Source organism: Rhinolophus ferrumequinum, chromosome 5 (genome assembly GCF_004115265.2).
Source record: "Rhinolophus ferrumequinum isolate MPI-CBG mRhiFer1 chromosome 5, mRhiFer1_v1.p, whole genome shotgun sequence".
Taxonomy (NCBI): domain Eukaryota; kingdom Metazoa; phylum Chordata; class Mammalia; order Chiroptera; family Rhinolophidae; genus Rhinolophus; species Rhinolophus ferrumequinum.
Genome location: NC_046288.1, coordinates 32,687,604 through 32,707,352, shown reverse-complemented (window position 1 = coordinate 32,707,352; position 19,749 = coordinate 32,687,604). Strand labels below are relative to the sequence as shown.

Sequence of the window (19,749 nt, the reverse complement as noted above, 5' to 3'; positions counted from 1 at the left end):
GTGGTGCTGATCTCATAACCAGGTCTCTTTACCAAGTTTAGGGGCATGAACTTGAAGCACCCCAGAAAATCAGTGCTTGATCTGTTTGAAGCCCAAGTTGGATTTCCTACATTAACTGTATCCAGCCCGTTAGCTTTAAACTGTTTCATGCTTATTTAGTCAATTAGTGTTTTTCCTTGGGTAACAGGTCTGGTTTGAGGGTTAAGGTTTTATCATGGCTTAACCATGAGATGGAATGTATCCAGCGCCAGAGGTAAGTCGCAGAGTTTAGGCTGGCAGGGAGGGGAGAGTTTAAGTCAGTTGAGACAAGGGCATGATAGAAAAAACAAAAACAAAAATGATGACTGTGTATGAAGATGAAAACACAAGCTCCCAGTTGAAAAACAACAGTCAGAGAGGTAAACTGAGACCAAGGTCAGAACCTCGCAAAAGTAAACGGTGGCAGGAAGCAGGGCCTGGGAGAAAGTGGGGAGTCCAATTTAATTCCCGTGGTTGACGTCTCAGGCACACTCCTCATTTCATGGTACAAGCTACTTTCAAGATACCATTGAGCTGCCTGATTTTTTCACACAGTTCACACATCACTCTTCTACCAGTTTATTGGGACATAGGACAAAGTAGATGGAAGGAGTCTTTGGAATTATAAAATGACAACGCAGTTTTTACTTTAAAAGGCAGTTTTTTCAGGCTTCAAGTTTAAAAGGTCTTAGATCAGCCCCTACTTACTTTTATGACCTTCAGCAAGCTTCCAGTTTCTTCATCTATAAAATGGAAATAATAATAGTACCTATACCTCAAGAGTTTTATAAAGCTTATGTGAGATAGCACGCCTGTTACAAAGCGGGACCTCAGTAAAATTAGTCATATTACTATGACAAAAGCAACACCAGGAAATCTTGTTGGCTTGAAGTGAGAAATAAGCCAAAAGATCAACAGTTATAGGGTAGGATCTTCTACCCAATAGGAGGAGGATCTTCTCCCAACTAATCAAAAAAAAAAAAAAAAGAAAAAAAAAAAAGACATTTACTGCTTATTTATGCATCATTCCATAAATCACAATGAATTTTGACAGTTGTCTTTTGGAAGGCCCTGTTCTGTGGTAGACCCAGGAAGTACCTTAGAAATGTATGAGGGAGAGAAGAGAAGGTGGCTTTACTAGCCAGCACTAAAAAAATCTCCCAGAGTTTAAATGCCATCGGCTCATCCACCGTAAGCAAAGAAAGACTCATGATCTGATCTATCCTCACACCCTGCATTTAAATCCAGTTCAAGGTCATTTCCACTTCCTACAAGGCCCCATATGATCTGACCCCTGCCAATCTTTCCATTTTCATATCATACTACTCTCTCTCTCGTTTACTGCTATATACTGAAAATGTGTTCCCCCAAATTTCTTCTGTTGAAATCTATTCCCCCAATGTGATGGTATTTGGAGGTGGGGCCGTTGAGAGGTGATTAAGTCACGAGGATGGAACCCTTATGAATGGACTTCATGCCCTTATAAAAGAAACTCCCAAGAGCTTCCTTACTGGTTCTGACATGTGAGGATGCAGTGAGAAGATACGATCTATGGACCAGGAAGCGAGCCCTCACCAGATATCAGATCTGCCTGTACCTTTATCTTGGACTTACCAGCCTCCAGAACTGTGAGAAATAAATGTCTGTTGTTTATAAGTCTCCTTGTCTATGGTATTCTGTTGTAGCAGTCTGAACAGACTAAGATACTATACTATAATAATACCGACTTTCTTCTTGTTTCTGAAACATTCCAAGACTTTCCTGCTTCAGTGCAACTTACAAAACTTTTTGTATGTCTGACTTATTTCTCATCCATCAGGTGTCGTCTTATCAGAAAACTCTTCTTTAATCACCCTATTTAAAGTAAATCCTGCTCCCCATATCTCTACCCCACAGACACTCCCACTCTGGTACCCATAATTTTTTTTTTCTTAATAACACTTATCAACCCTGAAATTATCATGTACAAACATACTTCTTGCCAGTCTCTTTCTACTGGAACACATGCTCCATGAAGGCAGGGAATTTTCTGTTCACCGTTTCAGTGTGAGGGAGCAACTGTTGGCTATGATACAGAAAATCAGACAAGTATCACCTTTGTTGTATGAGTTGCTAACTTCTGTTTGGTACCTACCATTCTCTCACCAATCTGTATCATTATACCATAACTCAACTCTGGATTGGGTTTTGTCATTTCAAAGCACTTTTATATAGCTTTAACCGATTGGATACGTATAACATCTCTATCAGGTGAATGTCCCATTTTTAAAGATGAGGAAATTGAAGTTCAGGAAAGCTAAGTTACTTGCCCATGGTCACATAGCCAGTAAAGACTATGGTTGAAATGAAACTTCTTTATTTTCATTCCAAGCCCTATATTGTCTGGGATGTGTATTTTGCTATACTGGATAGGCCTAAAGTGAAAAAAGATAGCATAGAAATTACAACCCTAACTCAATAGAAACATACCAAACAGAATTTAAAAATAAAAACTTTAGGTAAATCTCATAAATGTCTAAGATCAAATGCAGTTCAAAATGGAGAAGGAAATAATGCATACATGCATGAATGGCTAAGGATGGAAAAATGCGGTTGACCCAAGAACAAATTCAGGCTCAGATTGCCCAGGACAGAGTGTTCTACACATCAGTCTTCCAAGTTAGTAAGCCTCTTCTGAAAGCAGGAAAGAACTGTCATTTCCATTCTGCAGATCAAGATACACAAGTTCTCTTATGTGGGGAAAGTCATTTGAACAGGGGGAGAAACAATGCTTAGATTTAGCAGTCTTTGCCTTGTTTTGTTTCATTGAGAAAGGCCTAGGATGTCAGAGCGTGAGATGGATGGACTCCTGGGATGGCATGAGCGGAGAACACTGACTCTGCAGCTCTTTGGATCAAGATGTTTACTGTTTGGAAGAACATCAAAGGGAGAGATCTGGAAAAATCTGTCTGTGGGTTAGTTTCAGATCCAGAATGTCCTTTGGGGTGTTGTTATTTTTCAAAGAGTGATAGTAAGTCTCTCATTATGTGTCTCCAAATACATTGTGAGTTCACTAAAATGAGGCAAATATTTCTTAAATTGTGTCCCCTGCATAGGAGGCAATGCCTTGGGAATCTATTAGCTTTAAAAGAAGGCACAGTTCTTCCTGATGCTAAGGTCCATTTGGCATACAACCTCGGGACGCTACTTGAATAAAAGTTATTTCCAACAGCATTGATAGGACCACAAGCTTAGTTTGTGTCTAAAACACCTAATACTTTAAGCAAAGTTTAGGTAACCACTAAAGATTAAATTAAAACATGAATTTCCCTTTTTTCCAATCTAATCCAATTCAACAGACATTTAACATTAAATATGTGCAAGCTATCATTAAATTGAGAGTCAAACTTAACTTGCCTTATTTTTTTAACTGGGTTTTACTAGTATCATGTTTTCACACAACACTCAATATCTTTCTAACAAAGATTGTAAAGAAGATCCTCTTTAATATTCATTTATCTTCTTCTTTATTCATTAATACATTTTCATTTCTGTCATTGGTATGCATAGTTTATGCACTGTGGATAATAGAAAGAAAAGAAGGAAGAGAGGGAGGAAGGAAGGCAGGGAGGGAGGAAAGATCCTTAGCTTCTAGAAATTAACAGCCTAACAGGGGAGCTAGGATTTATACAAAACTATGAATAGCACAACCAGAAAGCAATTATTTCCTCACTAGCTGAGCTTTGCACATGCGTGCACACACACACACCACACACACACACACACACACACACACACACACACACACACAAATGTCTTTGCTAAGGCAGAAACCATCTTGGCAAGTAAATGAACTTCATTGTGTCTCATTTTCACTGTGTGTAATGAGGAAGCCGGATTAGATGATTGCAGATAATCTTTATAGCTCTAAAATCCTATAAGGCATTTAACATTTATTGAGCATTTGCTGTGTGAAACGAGAAGTATTTTGCTAGAAGAAGCAAGATACACAGCCTGAGTGAAACTCATTTGGCTTTGAAGAGATTATAAGTTGTTGGCAGGATGCCAAATGCAAACAACTACATGTATTAGAAGATGGTATAAACAAAGGTGCTGGGGAGGTGACAGGAAGGAGGGATTAATGCAAACACAGGACAGAGAGAGATGGAACAAAGAGGGAACGAACAAATTAGCTGACGGACAGAACAGAGATGAGGCTACCCTGGTCTGAAGGGCAAAGGATGCTAAAGGAAAGAGCAAGAAAGGCAAGGAGAGAACCTCAGAAATGACTGGCTAGTTTGAAAGGTCAATAACAAGCTGATCTAGCTTGGTACTTGGAAAAGGTGACTTTGGGGTGAACTGAAAAAACCAGCACAATGTCTTGGGGAACTGCCCCAAAGTCAATTCACATTGAACTCAGAGACCAGGGCTGAAGAGCTGATAAAATAAGGTTTGTTTTAATGCAGAAGAAATGGGCCAAGAAAGATTGCAGGGCTGATGCTGTTGTGTTGAAACTGAGGAGAACCACAGAAGCTAGAAGGTTGTGAAATGCTGAATCTCGACAGATGAATACAGAAAGTCCAGAAATGAGGGAATCTCAACATGGTCAACCAGGCAATTTAAGTATGCTCCAAATGAATAATTTCCCAACCTATGACCTGTTTATATTCCCAAAACTTTACACAGTGCAGTAAAGCAGTTCATTTCACTTTAAACTGGCAGGTTGATTGGGATGTTTTGGATGGTTCTCTCCAGACGAGGAATTATGACGAGAACTTCAGGGATTAGGTCATATCACTAAGGCTGGAGAACCCAATGAAAGAATCCATTTAAAAATCTGAGTGGTGTCATCCAATAGGAAGTCAGGGGACCTATGTTTGAGGGTGTCTCTGACTTCAGGTAGCAAACATACACCCCTATAGATAAAAGAATTGAAAGATGGAGATGTGACAGGGTTAGTGAGTCAGGTGTGGGTAAACAAGGCCTAGAGCAGGGGTGTCCAAACTGCGGCCCACCGGCCAACTGAGGCTCGCAATCCATTGTTAATTGGCCCGCAGCAAATTCCAACAATATATTTAGTTTACTTAAATAAACCAGGTGAGGCAATACGTACTTCACCTCGAATGAGGGGCCCGGCTGTTTGTGTATTTTATCGCATATGGCCCTTGGTGAAAACCATTGAAAACAGTTTGGACACCCCTGGCCTAGAGGAAGGCTATTATTTGATTGACAGGAAGAGGATGATGACATCATAGGTGGAAGAAGGAGGGGTGATGGTGTAGAAGATGGAACCAACAGGATTTATACACGAGATGGCACAGGAGAGAGTCCAGCCAGAGCAAAGTATACCTCCCAGGGAGTAGGAATCAAGACTATGTGCTCTGAGTGTTGATGACGCAAGAGACATAAGAGACTGGGGCAACGGTTTACCCTAAATTCTGAATCCTAGAAAAAAAATTTTTTAAAACACACAAGAGAAAGTGTCTTTATTTTTTTCTACAAATTGCAGCAGAGGCTAAAAGCACAGGACCTAGAGACCGGGTGTGTAGTGCCAAAACTTCCATTGCAGCGGGTAATTCTGTAGTACCTTGTCTTCCAATCCAGCCCTCTGATATATCCAATTTTTTTTGACAAGTGCAATCATTTCAACAATAGGGCCACTCAGAACCACTTCATGTATTTAAAAGCTCTTCCTGGGGATCTGTTTGACTGTTTCAAGGATCTCTCTGCTGGTGAGAACTTGCTGTGGTCATAGGACAGTCTAACTGCCTCCAGGCGACCCCATTCTAGTCGCCAATCCTCCAGAGAGGGCAGTGCATCCAAGACCCCAGAGTATCCACTGAGTCTGCGTGGGTTTGCTGAGGATACCCCCCTGGAACTAAAACAGGCCTCCTTCTTCTTCTGCTCTTCTTCCGAAAGGCTGAGCTGGCCCACTCGTACTTCTTTTTGGCTTGGGTACAAATTGTAGTCTTCTTCTTGAGGAATCTTAGGTCATGAAAGAAAATGAAGTACATGTGGAAGTTTTCATCGTTTGAAATGTACAAAAAAGGTGCCTCTTCAGGTGAAGATGCCACAAAGACACTAACAAATGTCAAGTGGCCCCTGCTTTTTATGGGCCTTGGATAACTTAAAGGGGTTGCTTGAGTAGGTAGTCATATGTATTTTATGAGACCTTATAGGACTAAGCTGTTAAAAATTGTTTCCCTCTAATAAATTTTAAAACATATGTAATAAAAGATTAATCCTATATGTTACCCAGATAATAGCTCTAGAATCTAGACAGAGCCAAATATTCAGTAGGCAATGGTGATTGGATGGCACAGTGTGTTAAGTGCATGGACTCTGGGGAACCAGAATGCCTGGATTGAAATTCCAACTCTGTCACTTACTACTACCTTGAGAGCTTCAGAAAACTACTCAAATTCTGTACTTCTATTTCTCATCTAAAAAATGGGCATAATATTACCTTACTCGTGGAGTTGTAGAAATTCAAGGAGTTAACACATGTGGATCTCTTGGAACAGAGCTTGGCACATAGTAAGTCCTCAGTAAGTGCCAGCTGTAGTTGTTGTTTATTGTCATCATAGTTGTTACTTGATTTATGAGCCCAGGGGACAGGTACATCCCCACTGCTGGTGGAACTGCCTTTCTCAGCCACAATGCAGAATGAGTCATAATAAAATCATGCTGCCAACTTCCTGAACTATCGAATTACTTGACCTTCCACATATAATCACTTTTCTTTTATTAAGTGTCCTTTCTTTTTGAAGTTCACAGATTACAGAGGCTCTTTCCTCAACCCCACCTTTCTTTTTCAAGGACAGTAAACCCAAAAGAAAGTGATTTGAAAATGATTTCTTTTATTGCCACCCTTTTGTAGTTCCTTTTTCCCCATTCAATCTCCTGCCTCATTTGTACAAGAAAAATGATACTTCATTCATTATATTGTCATCCATACCTGGCAGCTTATAACTGCCTTGTATGAGTACGGGCCTTTCATATGTATGACTCAGTGTGTACTGTCCCTTCCCTTCCCATATAATACGGGTCACCCTACATTGGGGGAATACAAACATTTGGTTAGCATTGTATGAGCTAATATGCACTTTTTTTCATTGACCTAGAAAGAAGATCTGGGATATGCATGATCAGCCACTAAATTTCACTTTAGTTTCATCCCTGGTACTGTCTTAATTATAAGGACTTTCATCAGTATTCAGACACCCTGTTGGTTGGCAAAATAATGCTCTCTCCCGCAAAAGACATCCACGTTCTAATCCCTGGAACCTGTGAATATGTTAGGTTACGTGGCAAGGGGAATTAAAATTGCACATGGAGTTGAGGTTGTTATTCAACTGATCTTAAAATAGGGAGAGTATCCTGGTAGGGCCAATTCCAAGGGTCCTTAAAACTGGAAAAAGGAGGCAGAAGTTAGAGATCAGAGTGATGCAACATGAGAGGGACTCCATTTGCAATTGCTGGCTATGAAGATGGAGAACGGTGACCAGGCCGCCTCTAGAAGCTGGAAAGGCCAACGAAATGGATCCTCCCCTAGAGCCTCCAGAAAGGAGCCTCCAACACAGCCCTGCTGACACCTGGATTTTAGCCCATTGAGACCAATGTTAGATTTCTGACTTCCAGAACTGTAAGATAATAAATTTGTGTTGTCTTAAGCCACAAAGTTTGTGGTAATTTTTACAGCAGCCATAGGAAACTAATATCGCTCCATCTCTGGCAATCTGCCTGGCATTCTCATCTCATAAGACTGCTCCCTACTTAACTTGCCCACTGCTCTGCTTTGTCTTTGCTTATTAATGTAATAGAAGTTATTGAGCACCTACTCTGTGCCAGGCATTCGGCTAGATCCTGGAAATGCAAGATGAATAAGACATAGCACATGCCCATTCATTTACTCAACAAATATTTGTGTTAAATGTGTAGAGATTAAACGTGTAGAGATTTAAAAAAAAGTCCCTGCCCTAAAGAGGCTCATCAACTTCTGAGAAGACAAGTAACATAAATAAAAAATTATGATTCAGTGTAATAAGTGCATGTTATAGGAGTGTAGAAGAGCGACCACTGATGTCAGCTTGAGGAAATCAGGAAAACTTCAGGGAGAGGAAGAAATGGAGCTTGAACGAACAAGAACTTGCCAGACAAACAGGATGGGGAGAGATATTCAGGAGCTTTGAAGCGATGTGGCACTTGAAATCTGGCATCTGAGGAACAGAATTTTAAATCTTATTTAATTTTATTTACTTAATTGAAGTGGAAATAACCACATGTGGCTGGTGGCTACCATATTGGACAGAGCAGATTGCACCAGGTTATACCCCTGAAAGGAAAGAGATTGCCTTCTTTTTCCCCTTTTTCTACTTTTTACTGACTGGAAAGTAGATGTTGTGGCAAGTTGCCTTAAACCATGCAGACAGGGCATCACCCCAAGGATGAAAGGAAGAAAGTAGAAGGGATTTGGGTCCCTGACATTGTGCAGTCATCTTTCAGATTGGTTTATGCTCAGATTATTATGTGAGGGAGATATAAGTACCTGTATTGTCTAATCTACAGTTATTTTGGATCTTTGCACAGCAGCCAAATCTGTATACTAATACAAATGTCTCCTAGAGTAATGAAAAGCAATAATCACAACCTTTGCTAAGATTTTTTTGAGCTCCTTCTGTGTACCAGGCCCTATGCTAACTGTTCTAAATTCATGGTGTCATTTAATCTCCACATATTCTGATAAAGGAGATACTAGTAGACCCCCATTCTACAGATACAATGGAATCCTAGAAGAGTGGCTCATTTGTGGTAGCATTAGGTCTGTCTGACAGCAAACTGTATTCCAGTATATGGATACATAATATATTATCATTAAAGGCCAGGCAAATTGAGTGTACAATCAGAGGTTTTACATGCACAGATGATATTTATGTTTGTGGCAGACATTCTCTGTTGCCTACCCAGCACTTATTCTCTCCTCCTTCTTCAAAACAGAACCCCAATTTGTTCAAATAGTGGGCAGAGATACCTCAACATCAGGAAGGGTGGGCTTCTATTGCAGAACCCAGGAGAGAAATCCTGACTGTCTAAACTAGTCATGGGAATTTCATTCCTCTTGGCCAGTAATTGGTCTGAGGATAAGTATGTGGCATAGTCCTGTTCAATGAGGTGTAAGCAAAAGTCTGATAAGGAGGGTGTTCCTTTCTAAACAAAAAGCCAAAACCCTGCCCAGAATGAAGATGCAATGTTGGAAGTGTGGCATCCATCACGCAACCACGAAGACAAAAGCCAGCACCATAAGAATGGCAGAGTGGAGAAATAAGAGAAGTCCCTGTTGACATTATTGAGCTGCTGCTCCTGGCCTGGACAGCCTACCTCCACACTTCTTGTAATATGAGAAAAACAAACCCCAATTTACTTAGGCCGCGTAAATCAGGTTTTCAGTTACTTATAGCTGGGAGACATCCTAACTGATGTACATACACACACATCTTTTGTTTTCTTAGGAAAGATAAGGAAAAGTCACGCAGCTGGCAGTGGTCTCCTGCACGCTCTTGGCTGACTGCTTGGCTCATCCATAGTAAGAATCATTTCAGTCTCTCCCAAAACACACATCTTAGGGGATATGAAAACCAACCTTAAAAGGTAACAGAGCTCAGGCAAAATGCATACTTATTCCTTATTTATCAAAATAATTATCCCATATTTACCAAACTGAAAAAAATTTCCCCTCAGTTACAAATGTTTCTTGAGTAATACATACATGTGGAAAGCATTTATATTCTGTTGTTTTAGACTTACTATTCTGAAATTTTAAAAGAAATCCATGTAGTTTAAGAGAAAAGCACTAATACTAAGCCAAATGTATAAAAAGGACTCATTCACTGGGTATACCCACCCACACCAAAGATAAATGAAGAACTGAAACATATTGCAGGATGACTAAAGTTTAAAAATTGGCTTAAATACATGAATAAATAGAAGAGGAGAAATGGTGTTTTGCCCTTGAATTATACTGAAAGCTAATTTCATTCGGAATGTGCTAAAAAGCAATAAATAATATTTATGCAATTAATTATCCAGAAGTACAAACAAATTCTAAAGTATATTGGAATGCTAAATATTTCCAAATGAAGGGGGAAAGAACAGATATTTTTCCAGCCATATGCTCAATAAAGGCACATATACAAAAACATACACTATGCCACCACCTTAACCATGTTAATCTTTAATCTGATTTATAACTGAATAGGTCATGTGATAGCTGGTTTTATACTATTTCTTTCAGAAAAAGAGACTATCCATCAAACAAGCATATTTTCCCCTGGGATTTCACAGAATAAATGAACTAGACACATTCTTCTTTCAAATACCAAGGTATGCAAAATATCTCCAGACGCAATCAGCAAGGTATGAAACAACAAATTAAGCAATATTCAGGCAACCCAGCATTATTTTTGCAGTTTTGATAGATGTGATAAAAGTTGAAAAAGCAATTTGAGTAAAGACAATATTGGGAAAAGAAACATACCTTAGAGATGATTAACGGTTCTCCGTGCTCCAGGCCACCTTTCAAAGTAAAACCCCAGGGAGCTCCTCCCTGCAGGAATGCTTCCAGATAAATGTACCTTCCCGTGGGCGTCGTGTTAGGTTTTGGTGTGGCACGAGTCTCCTTGAAGTTTTCTGTGGTCCTCATCATGCCAAACACATGATCCCACGAGTTATATTGCAAATGCCTGAAACTGATTCAAGAAAGCGGTGCTTCTATGTAGCACGTTATCCCATCCTTCATGATTACACGCCGGTCAAAAGGCAGGTTTTGAGAAAAGAATTCTTTCAGAGGTACAATGACCTTCCGAGCTTAAATCCAAGATGCTGAACCAACAGGATTTCTCACTTTAACTTTCTGTAATGTAAAGTCTCCTCACGGCATTCCAGGTTCTACTGAAGCTCCCGAGTGGTGTGTATACATATACATATGCACGTCTTCACTCCGTTCGAGAAACCTTCTTTCAGTGTCACTTTCAAGACTGCTTTTATTTCACACACGTACACAACAAAACCTTTTCCGTATATTTTACAGAGAAAATTAAAATACTCTTACAATATATAGTAAGAAAATTGCAAAAACTCAAACGAATACCTCATTTTTGATTGATTATCAACCCTTTCTTCCTCTGGGAGTGAAATTTACCATTACAATAGCCTCCCCGCTCCCCAGAAGTAGCTTTAAAAGAAAGAAAGCACTTACTATGCTTCTGCTTGCTTCAAAAATTTCTAACTTTTCCGGAAGAGACAGAGAAGTTGGCTAAAACTTTTTGCTTAAAAATTTTCAGTAATAAATTAACACTTTGTTTCTTGAAAAAGAAAAGGTTTTGCAGGATGTAGTAAAAAAAAAAAAAATCCTGGTAAATTAATCCTCAGTGGAAAAAACATCCAGGAGGCAGGCAGCCCAGTTCTTTCTTTGGTATTTTCAATGATGATCAGCTAGGGCTGCTGCTGCTGTGGCAGCCACTTGCCTCCTCTGAGAGAAAGAGTAAGGAAGTGAGAGGGAAATGGATTAAGACAGACAGAGGCACCGCAACCTTCCTGCACAGTAAGCACTGCTATGCAGAATTCAGTTCAGCACAAAGACCTGACCAATCAAAACAGTCTCACAGCTGATAAAATACCGTACAGATGGCTAATTACCAGGGAGTAAAAAGTAGTTGATAGAACAGCCCCACCTTGTACCAATTAAAGCAGAATCCCTGGGAGTGAGACACAGGCATTGGCATTTTTTAAACTCTGGTCCATTCTGCTAGCAGCCCACTTTGAGTAGCAGTGCCCTAAGCGGTTTGTTTGAGTAAACATTTAAGCGTCTAGGTGGTGGCACAAGCGCTTTTGTTTTTTCATTTGAAGAAAATACCAATATAAATATGAGCAGCCTCTCATCTTGAAATAAGACTGTCCAATCAAATTTCTGCTTGTTTGACTCGGTACCAACAGTTTCAGGTTTTTCTTCTATATTTTAATTATCTACTCCAAGAATGAAAAGAAATGTCTGGCAAATAATAGGCACTTAAGGCTGAATGTTGTTCTGATTTCAGGTTATTAGCAGAATTTTGTAATAATGTTATATAAAATTTAACATTACTACTTTTTGTTAAAAATGTGAACAGTACAAGATAACTACATATTTTATCCAGAAGCCTCAGCTATTAAGTTACCGAAACAAATTAGAACGATTTCCAAAGAATATGTTTGCTAAAATCTTTTCTGTTTAAAAGTATGTGATAATGTAAATAATGTTGAAAACTGAGGCTAAAAACTACTGTAGATTTTCATACCAATTTAATTTTGGTGTTTGTACTTATCATTAATGAAAAGTTAATAGACTAGAGAAGCAGACATAATATGCAAATAAGTCTAGACAATATTTAATGTATAATACATGACAGTGGTATTTTTCGGTAGTAACTTCCTCTGAAGGCTCAAAGACAAAAAAAGTAAAATCTCATTTTTATGTAATGATAGTATTTCGGTGGAAACATAAAGAGTACTAAATGAATATACATTGTATTTTTAAATAAAAGTCCTAGATAAATGAAAATTTTTTTCTGAAAATTATTTTTTGTGGCACTTATAATCTTGCTCCTGACTCACCTGGTAAAAAGTGGGATTTTACAGAATCAACATTTACCATTAAAAGTAAAAAAGCTGGGGGGAAAAGGCAAAGGAAGTAAGAAAAAGATAAGCACTGAAGAATAGAACTCAGTGCTTGTAGACTGATGAAATCTCTATTTTATCACCAAAAATATTTAAGACAAGTATTTAATGAAAATTGATATATACTCTGAAAAAAATATGTAAAATTTCACTAGGTGGATATTCAGAGTAGCAACTGATAGATGAGGGTTAGAGTAACTTTTCCCCCCATCTTCCATTGCTCAGATTCAAAGAGTGTTAAAGCTACAAGGGACAACCCTCCCCGCCAGGTCCCTCCTCACCAGTTGTTTTTTTAGGACACAGAGGCCAGAAAAGGTTAAATGATCTCACAAGAGTCATCCCGCAAACAGGCTACATGGGCAGAGAATTAAAATCCTCAGACACTTAGGAATGGAATCTCAGCTTAAAATAGTTCTTTTGCATAATTTATGGCACAAAAACAACTTTCTACGTGGCCAGCATTACTAATTCATAAGGAGAACTTCTGTTAGGGCATATGATTTGGATCCAAACTCTAGAGAATGAAATTGGACCTTTTCTCCTCCTCAGGGAGAGAAAAACAACCCTTTTGTCTCAAGATGCTGACAGTGGAAGGGACAGGATTCTAGCTGAGAACAAGGTGGTTGTCTTTCTAAATCCTTGGCAGCATCGAGTTCAGGCTTTCTGATGGAGGACTTTTTTTGCCTGCTCAGTGTCTCTCTGGGGAACCACTTCTTCTTCACCTATCCTGTGGTGCTGGTGGGCTGACCCTACCCCTGGCTCCAGGGGTGGCTGTATGATCCAGGTTTCAACCACCCTTTGGCTCAAATGATTAGTATATAGATGGGCATGTAACTTGAGCTTGGCCAACGTAATAACTAGAAATTTTGCTGAAGCTATCAAAAGTGGGTATTCTCTCCTACAGGGTTGCTAAGCTGGTAGGTATAATCCTGGAGTTGCTGTAGATCACCGTCAACATCACAAACCCAAGAAGGAAACCAACCCCTAAGAAATCACTCCAAGATATGGAGATGGTGTTCTGGTAATACCATTTGAGCCCTCGGCCCACTGTACCTTACTTAACCCAGCAATTCTCAAACTTTTTGGTTTCAGGACTCCTTTACACTCTTAAAATTACTGAGAACACCAAAGAAATGCGGTTCATGTGTGTTATATCTATCACTACTTACTGTATGAGAAAATTAAAACAGAAATGAACATTTAAAATATTTACTTCTTATTTCATTTTAAAATAACAATAAATCCATTGTATGTTAAAATAACATCTTTTTATGAAAAATAATTATATTTTCTCAAACAAAAAGAAAAATTACTGAGAAGCAAGGCATTGTTTTACATTTTTGCAAATCTCTTTCATGGCCATTTGACAAAAAGACATTGAGTCAAAGTCAGTTGGGGCCTACTACCCACTGCATTCTATCTGTTTAATATCATATGTCATGTAGCTCCTAGAAAACTCCACTATACAATTCTGAGAGACCAAGTAGAAAAAGCAAACTATGTCTTAGTATCATTGTGAAAATGGTTTTGACCTTGCAGACCCAAAAGGGTCTCAGGGAATCCCTAAGACCACACTTCGAGGATTGCTACCTTAACCAGAACAGCCATACCTGAGGCTATCTCACTTGTATCAGTTTTATGAGCCCATTTTTCCCTTATAAATCTAGAGTTGGGTTTCTGCTGCTTACAATTAAAAGAATTCTGAGTAATACACAATGAAACCCTTCATGGGTCTTCCTGGTTTAGGAGAAAGTTTAAGGAAGCTTAGTGCGGTCTCACAGATACAGCTTTGAATATTGTTCTCTTTCTTTCTATTGCTTCCCTACTTCCTTTTTCTTATAACTTAAGAATTACTCCCACTTTCTTAATCAAATTCTTCCCTTTGTGACAATTAGATCCAACACAGCTCACAACTTTGTATCTCTATATGAAAAATTCCCACTGTTGGTAATAGAGTCCATATTGCTCTCTTACTGTGAATATGGCTCCATGGCAGAAAAATATTGCAATCATATTGATCTCCCATTCATCTAAGCATCCCTATACCACTCTTTTAAATGCCATTTGCCTAATCACTGTTTTGACCTCTTAGAAATCATGCATCAGTCTATTCGTTAATATCACTTAAGGAAAAATTCATGTGTTCTTTTCAAAATTCTCATTTCTTGAGTTTAATTTTTCATAGTAATCCCTAACATTTTTCTCTTTACCTCCGCTGGCATTTTAAATGTGGTTTTTAACTTACTGGATTTTTCAAATGCCTCTGAATTTAGTATTTCAAAGATGGAAAATGTCACTAGTTATGACTGAAAATAAAGTCAGAGTGACATCTAGTGGCTCTTCTGGGTCATTAAATAATCATTAAAGTAACTACACAAGGTTATTTAGTCTTTCAGAAATAAAGTCTCAGAACCACCCCAAATAGACAAAAATCAATCTTATTTTAAAGTTTGCACAATGTCTCTAGGCAACCTTTCAGAAGCAAAAAGAATAATGTTTATCTGTCTCCTTCTTAAGAGTGAGGAAAACTTTCCCAGCAGACCTTCTCTCACCTCTAACTGCCAAGAAGCCTCCCTGAAAACAATCACTTTAAACACAGGAACCGCTATCTAGAACTTCCCCTGACGCAATGCCATGACTCTGTAGGATGTGTTGAATCCTTAAACAGAACCAGAATTCTGTGAGAAAGAATAGGAAATGATGTTGTGTATGCAACTGACAACATCTCCTTCACCAACTATCATAAGTGTTGTCCCCAAACTATTAAACCACAGTCAATTCAACTCTTTAGGGAATGATCAAAATGTTCTGTGTCTTGACTGAGGCAGTATTTTAACAGCTGTATATATCTGTCAAAACTCATTTAATGGCACACTTTAAAAGGATGCAGTTTATTGGGTGGGAATTATATCTCAGTAAAGTTAGTTTTTAAAAAACTCAAGGGCTCCATTGATGGATGAATGGGTAAACAAAACGAGGTATTAGTATATACATACAACAGAATGTTATTCAGCATTTTTTTAAAAAAGGACAATTCTGACACATGCTACGACATAAGTGAAACTTGAGGACGTTATGCTAAGTGAAATAAGCCAGTCACAGAAAGACAAATACTGTATGATACCACTTATATGAGGTACATAGAAGTGTCAAATTCATAGAGACAGAAAGTAGAATAGTGGTGTCAGAGGTGGGAGAAAAGGGAACGGGGAATTAATGTTTAATGAGTATAGAGTTTTCATTTGGAAAGATGTAGAAGTTCTGGAGATGGATGGTGGTGATGGATGGTGGTAAAATAATGTGAGTATGAGGTCTGACAATTAAGTTCATGAACTCATCCTGGAAAAAGTGCTACATAGCTCATTACTGAATATCACTACAGTCACCCTCGAAGTACTCCCCTTGAGAAGCTATACACTGACCCCAGTGTCTAGTCCACCCTTTAAAGCAATTTTGGGAACTCTTTTTGAATGGCCATGAGAGTTGTCATCGTATTACACTTGATGTCCTGAATGTCATCAAAATGTCTTCCTTTCAATATTTCCTTTATCTTCAGGTAAAGAAAGAAGTCATTGGGGTCCAGATCAGGTGAGTAGGGAGGGTGTTCCAATACAGTTATTTGTTTACTGGCTAAAAACTCCCTCACAGACAGTACTGTGTGAGCTGGAGCATTGTCATGATGCAAGAGCCATGAATTATTGAAGAAAAGTTCAGGTTGTTTTCATCTAACTTTTTCACGCAGGCTTTTCAGCGCTTCCAAATAGTAAACTTGGTTAACTGTTTGTCCAGTTGGTTCAAATTCATAATGAATAATCCCTATGATATCAAAAAAGTTTAGCAACATCGTTTTGACTCTTGATTTGGACTGACAGAAATTTTTTGGTTGTGGAGAATTGGTTGATTTCCATTGTGCATTGATGCTTTGTTTCAGGGTCGTATTGGTACACCCATGTTTCATCATCAGTGATAACATGGCCCAAAACATTCATCTTGCCTCTCCAAAATGTCTTGGCAAACTTTGACTCGCCTTTGCTTTTATTCATTGGTGAGCTCCTTTGGGACCATTTTTGCACACACCTTTCTCATGCCAAGAGTTTTAGTCAAGATTTTCCTGTTTCTCTATCGATGTTTAGTTGGTCTGCTATGCTTCTCATAGTCAGCCGATGATTTTGATGCACAATTCGATGAATTTTTGCAATGTTTTCATTAGTTCTGCTCGCTACTGGCCACCCTGACCTCTCTTCATCAGTGATGCATTCTCTTCCCTCAGAAAAACATTTAATCCATTTGTGTACTGCCATTTTCTTCATGGCATTATCCCCATTAACTTGGACTAACATGTCCCTAATTTCACTTCCACTCTTGCCAAATTTAACAAGAAATTTAATGGTTGTTCGTTGCTCTAATTCAAGCTCAGACATTCTCACGACGGCACACAAAAACGCGCAACAACAACAATGAACGCTGCTCAAGACACTGCCACACATTGACATGAACACAGCTGTGAGACACTGAAATACCAAGACTATGAAACCTTATCGAGCTGTTTGTACAGTGCTGCCAATCTAAGTGCACAGTGGCAAGTTCGAGAACATAATTGTCACACCTCATACACTTAATACCACTGAATTGTACACTTAAAAATTTGTCAAAATTATAAATTTTATGTTATGTATATTTTACAATAAAAAAGGTTTAAAAAGTACTTGTAAACAGTAATGTTAAAATATGACACTATAATTAATCAGTTCATTATTCATCACTTCACCAGTGGATGTCACAAAACTGCCAGATGTCTAAAGAACCAAATAATAATAATACCCGCTAGCACATACTAAATATTAGGTACCTGGTGGAAGTTACAACTGTTACAGGGATTATTGTAGTAAGTTATTGAAAAGCTAGTAGAACTATATCCATAAACTTGTTTTATTTTCTAGATGAGAAGTGAAAGATTTTAATAAGAACATAGCTCATCAGAAGCATTAGCATTAATTTTAAACAATAGATGGTTATGATAAAGGGCATACGTCTTCTTTCCTTTGGAAGAAGCAGAGTTGGCTTTAAAGACACTAGTGACAATGGTGATTGGCCTCACCAGCAGAAGCACAGGCTAGAGGAGAAAGGGCCATTTGCCTTTATTTTATTAGCTTATCTGGCTTCTATTTCCTATTTCTATCCCTTTTTTCATTCTTCTGTGAAATAAAGTGTTTATCTTCAAAACAAACAAACAAACTAAAGAACTTACATTGTTAAAAGCTCAACTCATACCAGTATTGGGGGAGATTGCAAAGGGATACAAAGGAACTTTCTAGGTAGACAGAAATGTTCTACATCTTGATTGGAGCACTGGTTACTGGGTGTATACGTTTCTCAAAAGCCATCAGTCTGTACACTTAAAATGAGTGGGTTTTATTAAAGTAAGTAAAGTCCAATAAAGTGGACTTTAAAAACCTCAATCTAAAGAGTAGAAACATTCCTGCACTTAGGATGGTACATGAAAGTCTTCTTGTTAACTAGTTTCAAAAGTAATGTCAAATTAGAAATTGCTTGTCTTCTTAGTCCACCCTGCCTGGAAATGTTTCTAGAAATCGAATCACAACTGCTTCTGGAAAACAGGTGGGTCCTTCCCTGCTCTATTTAAATTTCCATACATCCCACACTCCCTCTTCTTCTCTATTTCATTTGTCACCACAGCACTTACCACCTTCTAATAGTTAATTAGGTCATAGTGATTATTATCATCTGTCTCCCCCAAATAGAATATAAGTTCCATGAGGGCAGTGTTTGGTCTGTTTTGTTCACTGATGTTCCTGTATATAGCTGGCATTTAATAAATAGTTGTTGGATGAATTCAAACTTTCTTATTAAATATATTTCTCTTCTTGTGTCCTTTGTCAGGAGAAGAATGTCAGAACATGAACTATATGTATATGGTCTTTAATATTTCCTACCCTATCTATTTATAAAAATTATTGGAGATGATTTGTCATTTATTTCCTCTACAATATTTATTGAATCACTTCTATATGTCCACTTTGTACCAGGCAGTGGGGAAATATGGCTGTCATATGACTTAAAATAGAAAATTTTAAGCTATAGTCAGAAAGAAAAAAATATCTATACCAAAAATACAGGCTACTTTGTAACTCTGGTTTAGTTTCGAAGATCTTCGGCAAAAAATTCTTAAGGTCAAAGTTATAAAAGAAATACAATGGTTAAAAAATTTTTACATAATCTACTGTATATGTTAAATGAAAACGTTTTTTCTAACATTTACAAAACTGATTGCATACAGTGAAATAAAATGTTTTATTAATTAAGGAAATCATGAATTAAATTTTAAGTAATCCTACATATACATTTTCTACGTGATGTCTGAAGTGATTTTCTGTACAATTTTAATATATTTTTGTATGAAGATTAAGTTCTATTCTTTGATTTTATAGAATCACAGTTTATTTTTTTTCAGTTAGAGATAATGTCTACATCTTGAGATGATGTCAACATCTACCATTCTGCAGATGAAAATGCTGATGCTCCTAGAGATTAAATGGTTTACCCAAGGCCGTATAGCTAGTGTGCAGACCAGATCTGGCTTCCTTATTCCTGAACCATCCACAAATCCACTGACTCTTCTTAACTGCATCCCCATAAAGGCCAACAACCATTTGAATTGACTACACTAAGGACACTGGTTCCTTGAGGGCAGAAACTAACTTCTTTGTATCCCCTCCAATGCTCAGCACAGGACCTGGTCCATGGTAGGAACCCAGTGAAGGGATACAAATAACAATCCTGGATCCAGGCATGGACTCTTACTAAAAAGCTCTTCGTGACTTGGGCTCCCAACCTTCTCTTGGTGGTCCACTCCGCTCTGGCCTCACTGGCCTCTTGGCTGATTCTCAAACACACCAAGCACATGCTTGGGAAGCTCTGCCCCAACAATATCTTCATGGCTCTCTCCCTCCAGCCTTGCAGGTTTCCGCTCTATGTCACTTTATCCATGAGGCCTTCTCAGACCGCATTATGAAACAGCAC

The 19,749-nt window shown here is 38.3% G+C and overlaps 1 protein-coding gene across 1 annotated transcript in view; it reads right to left on the bottom strand.

Moving 5' to 3' along the window:
- Positions 1 to 10,699, bottom strand: part of SHROOM3 (shroom family member 3) — a 289,238-nt gene extending 278,539 nt beyond the window's left edge. Inside the window, exon 1 of the mRNA XM_033105947.1 lies at positions 10,532 to 10,699. Coding sequence (XP_032961838.1) covers positions 10,532 to 10,699 — 168 coding nt within the window. The remainder of the gene's footprint in view (positions 1 to 10,531) is intronic.
- Between the last annotated feature and the right edge of the window lie 9,050 nt (positions 10,700 to 19,749).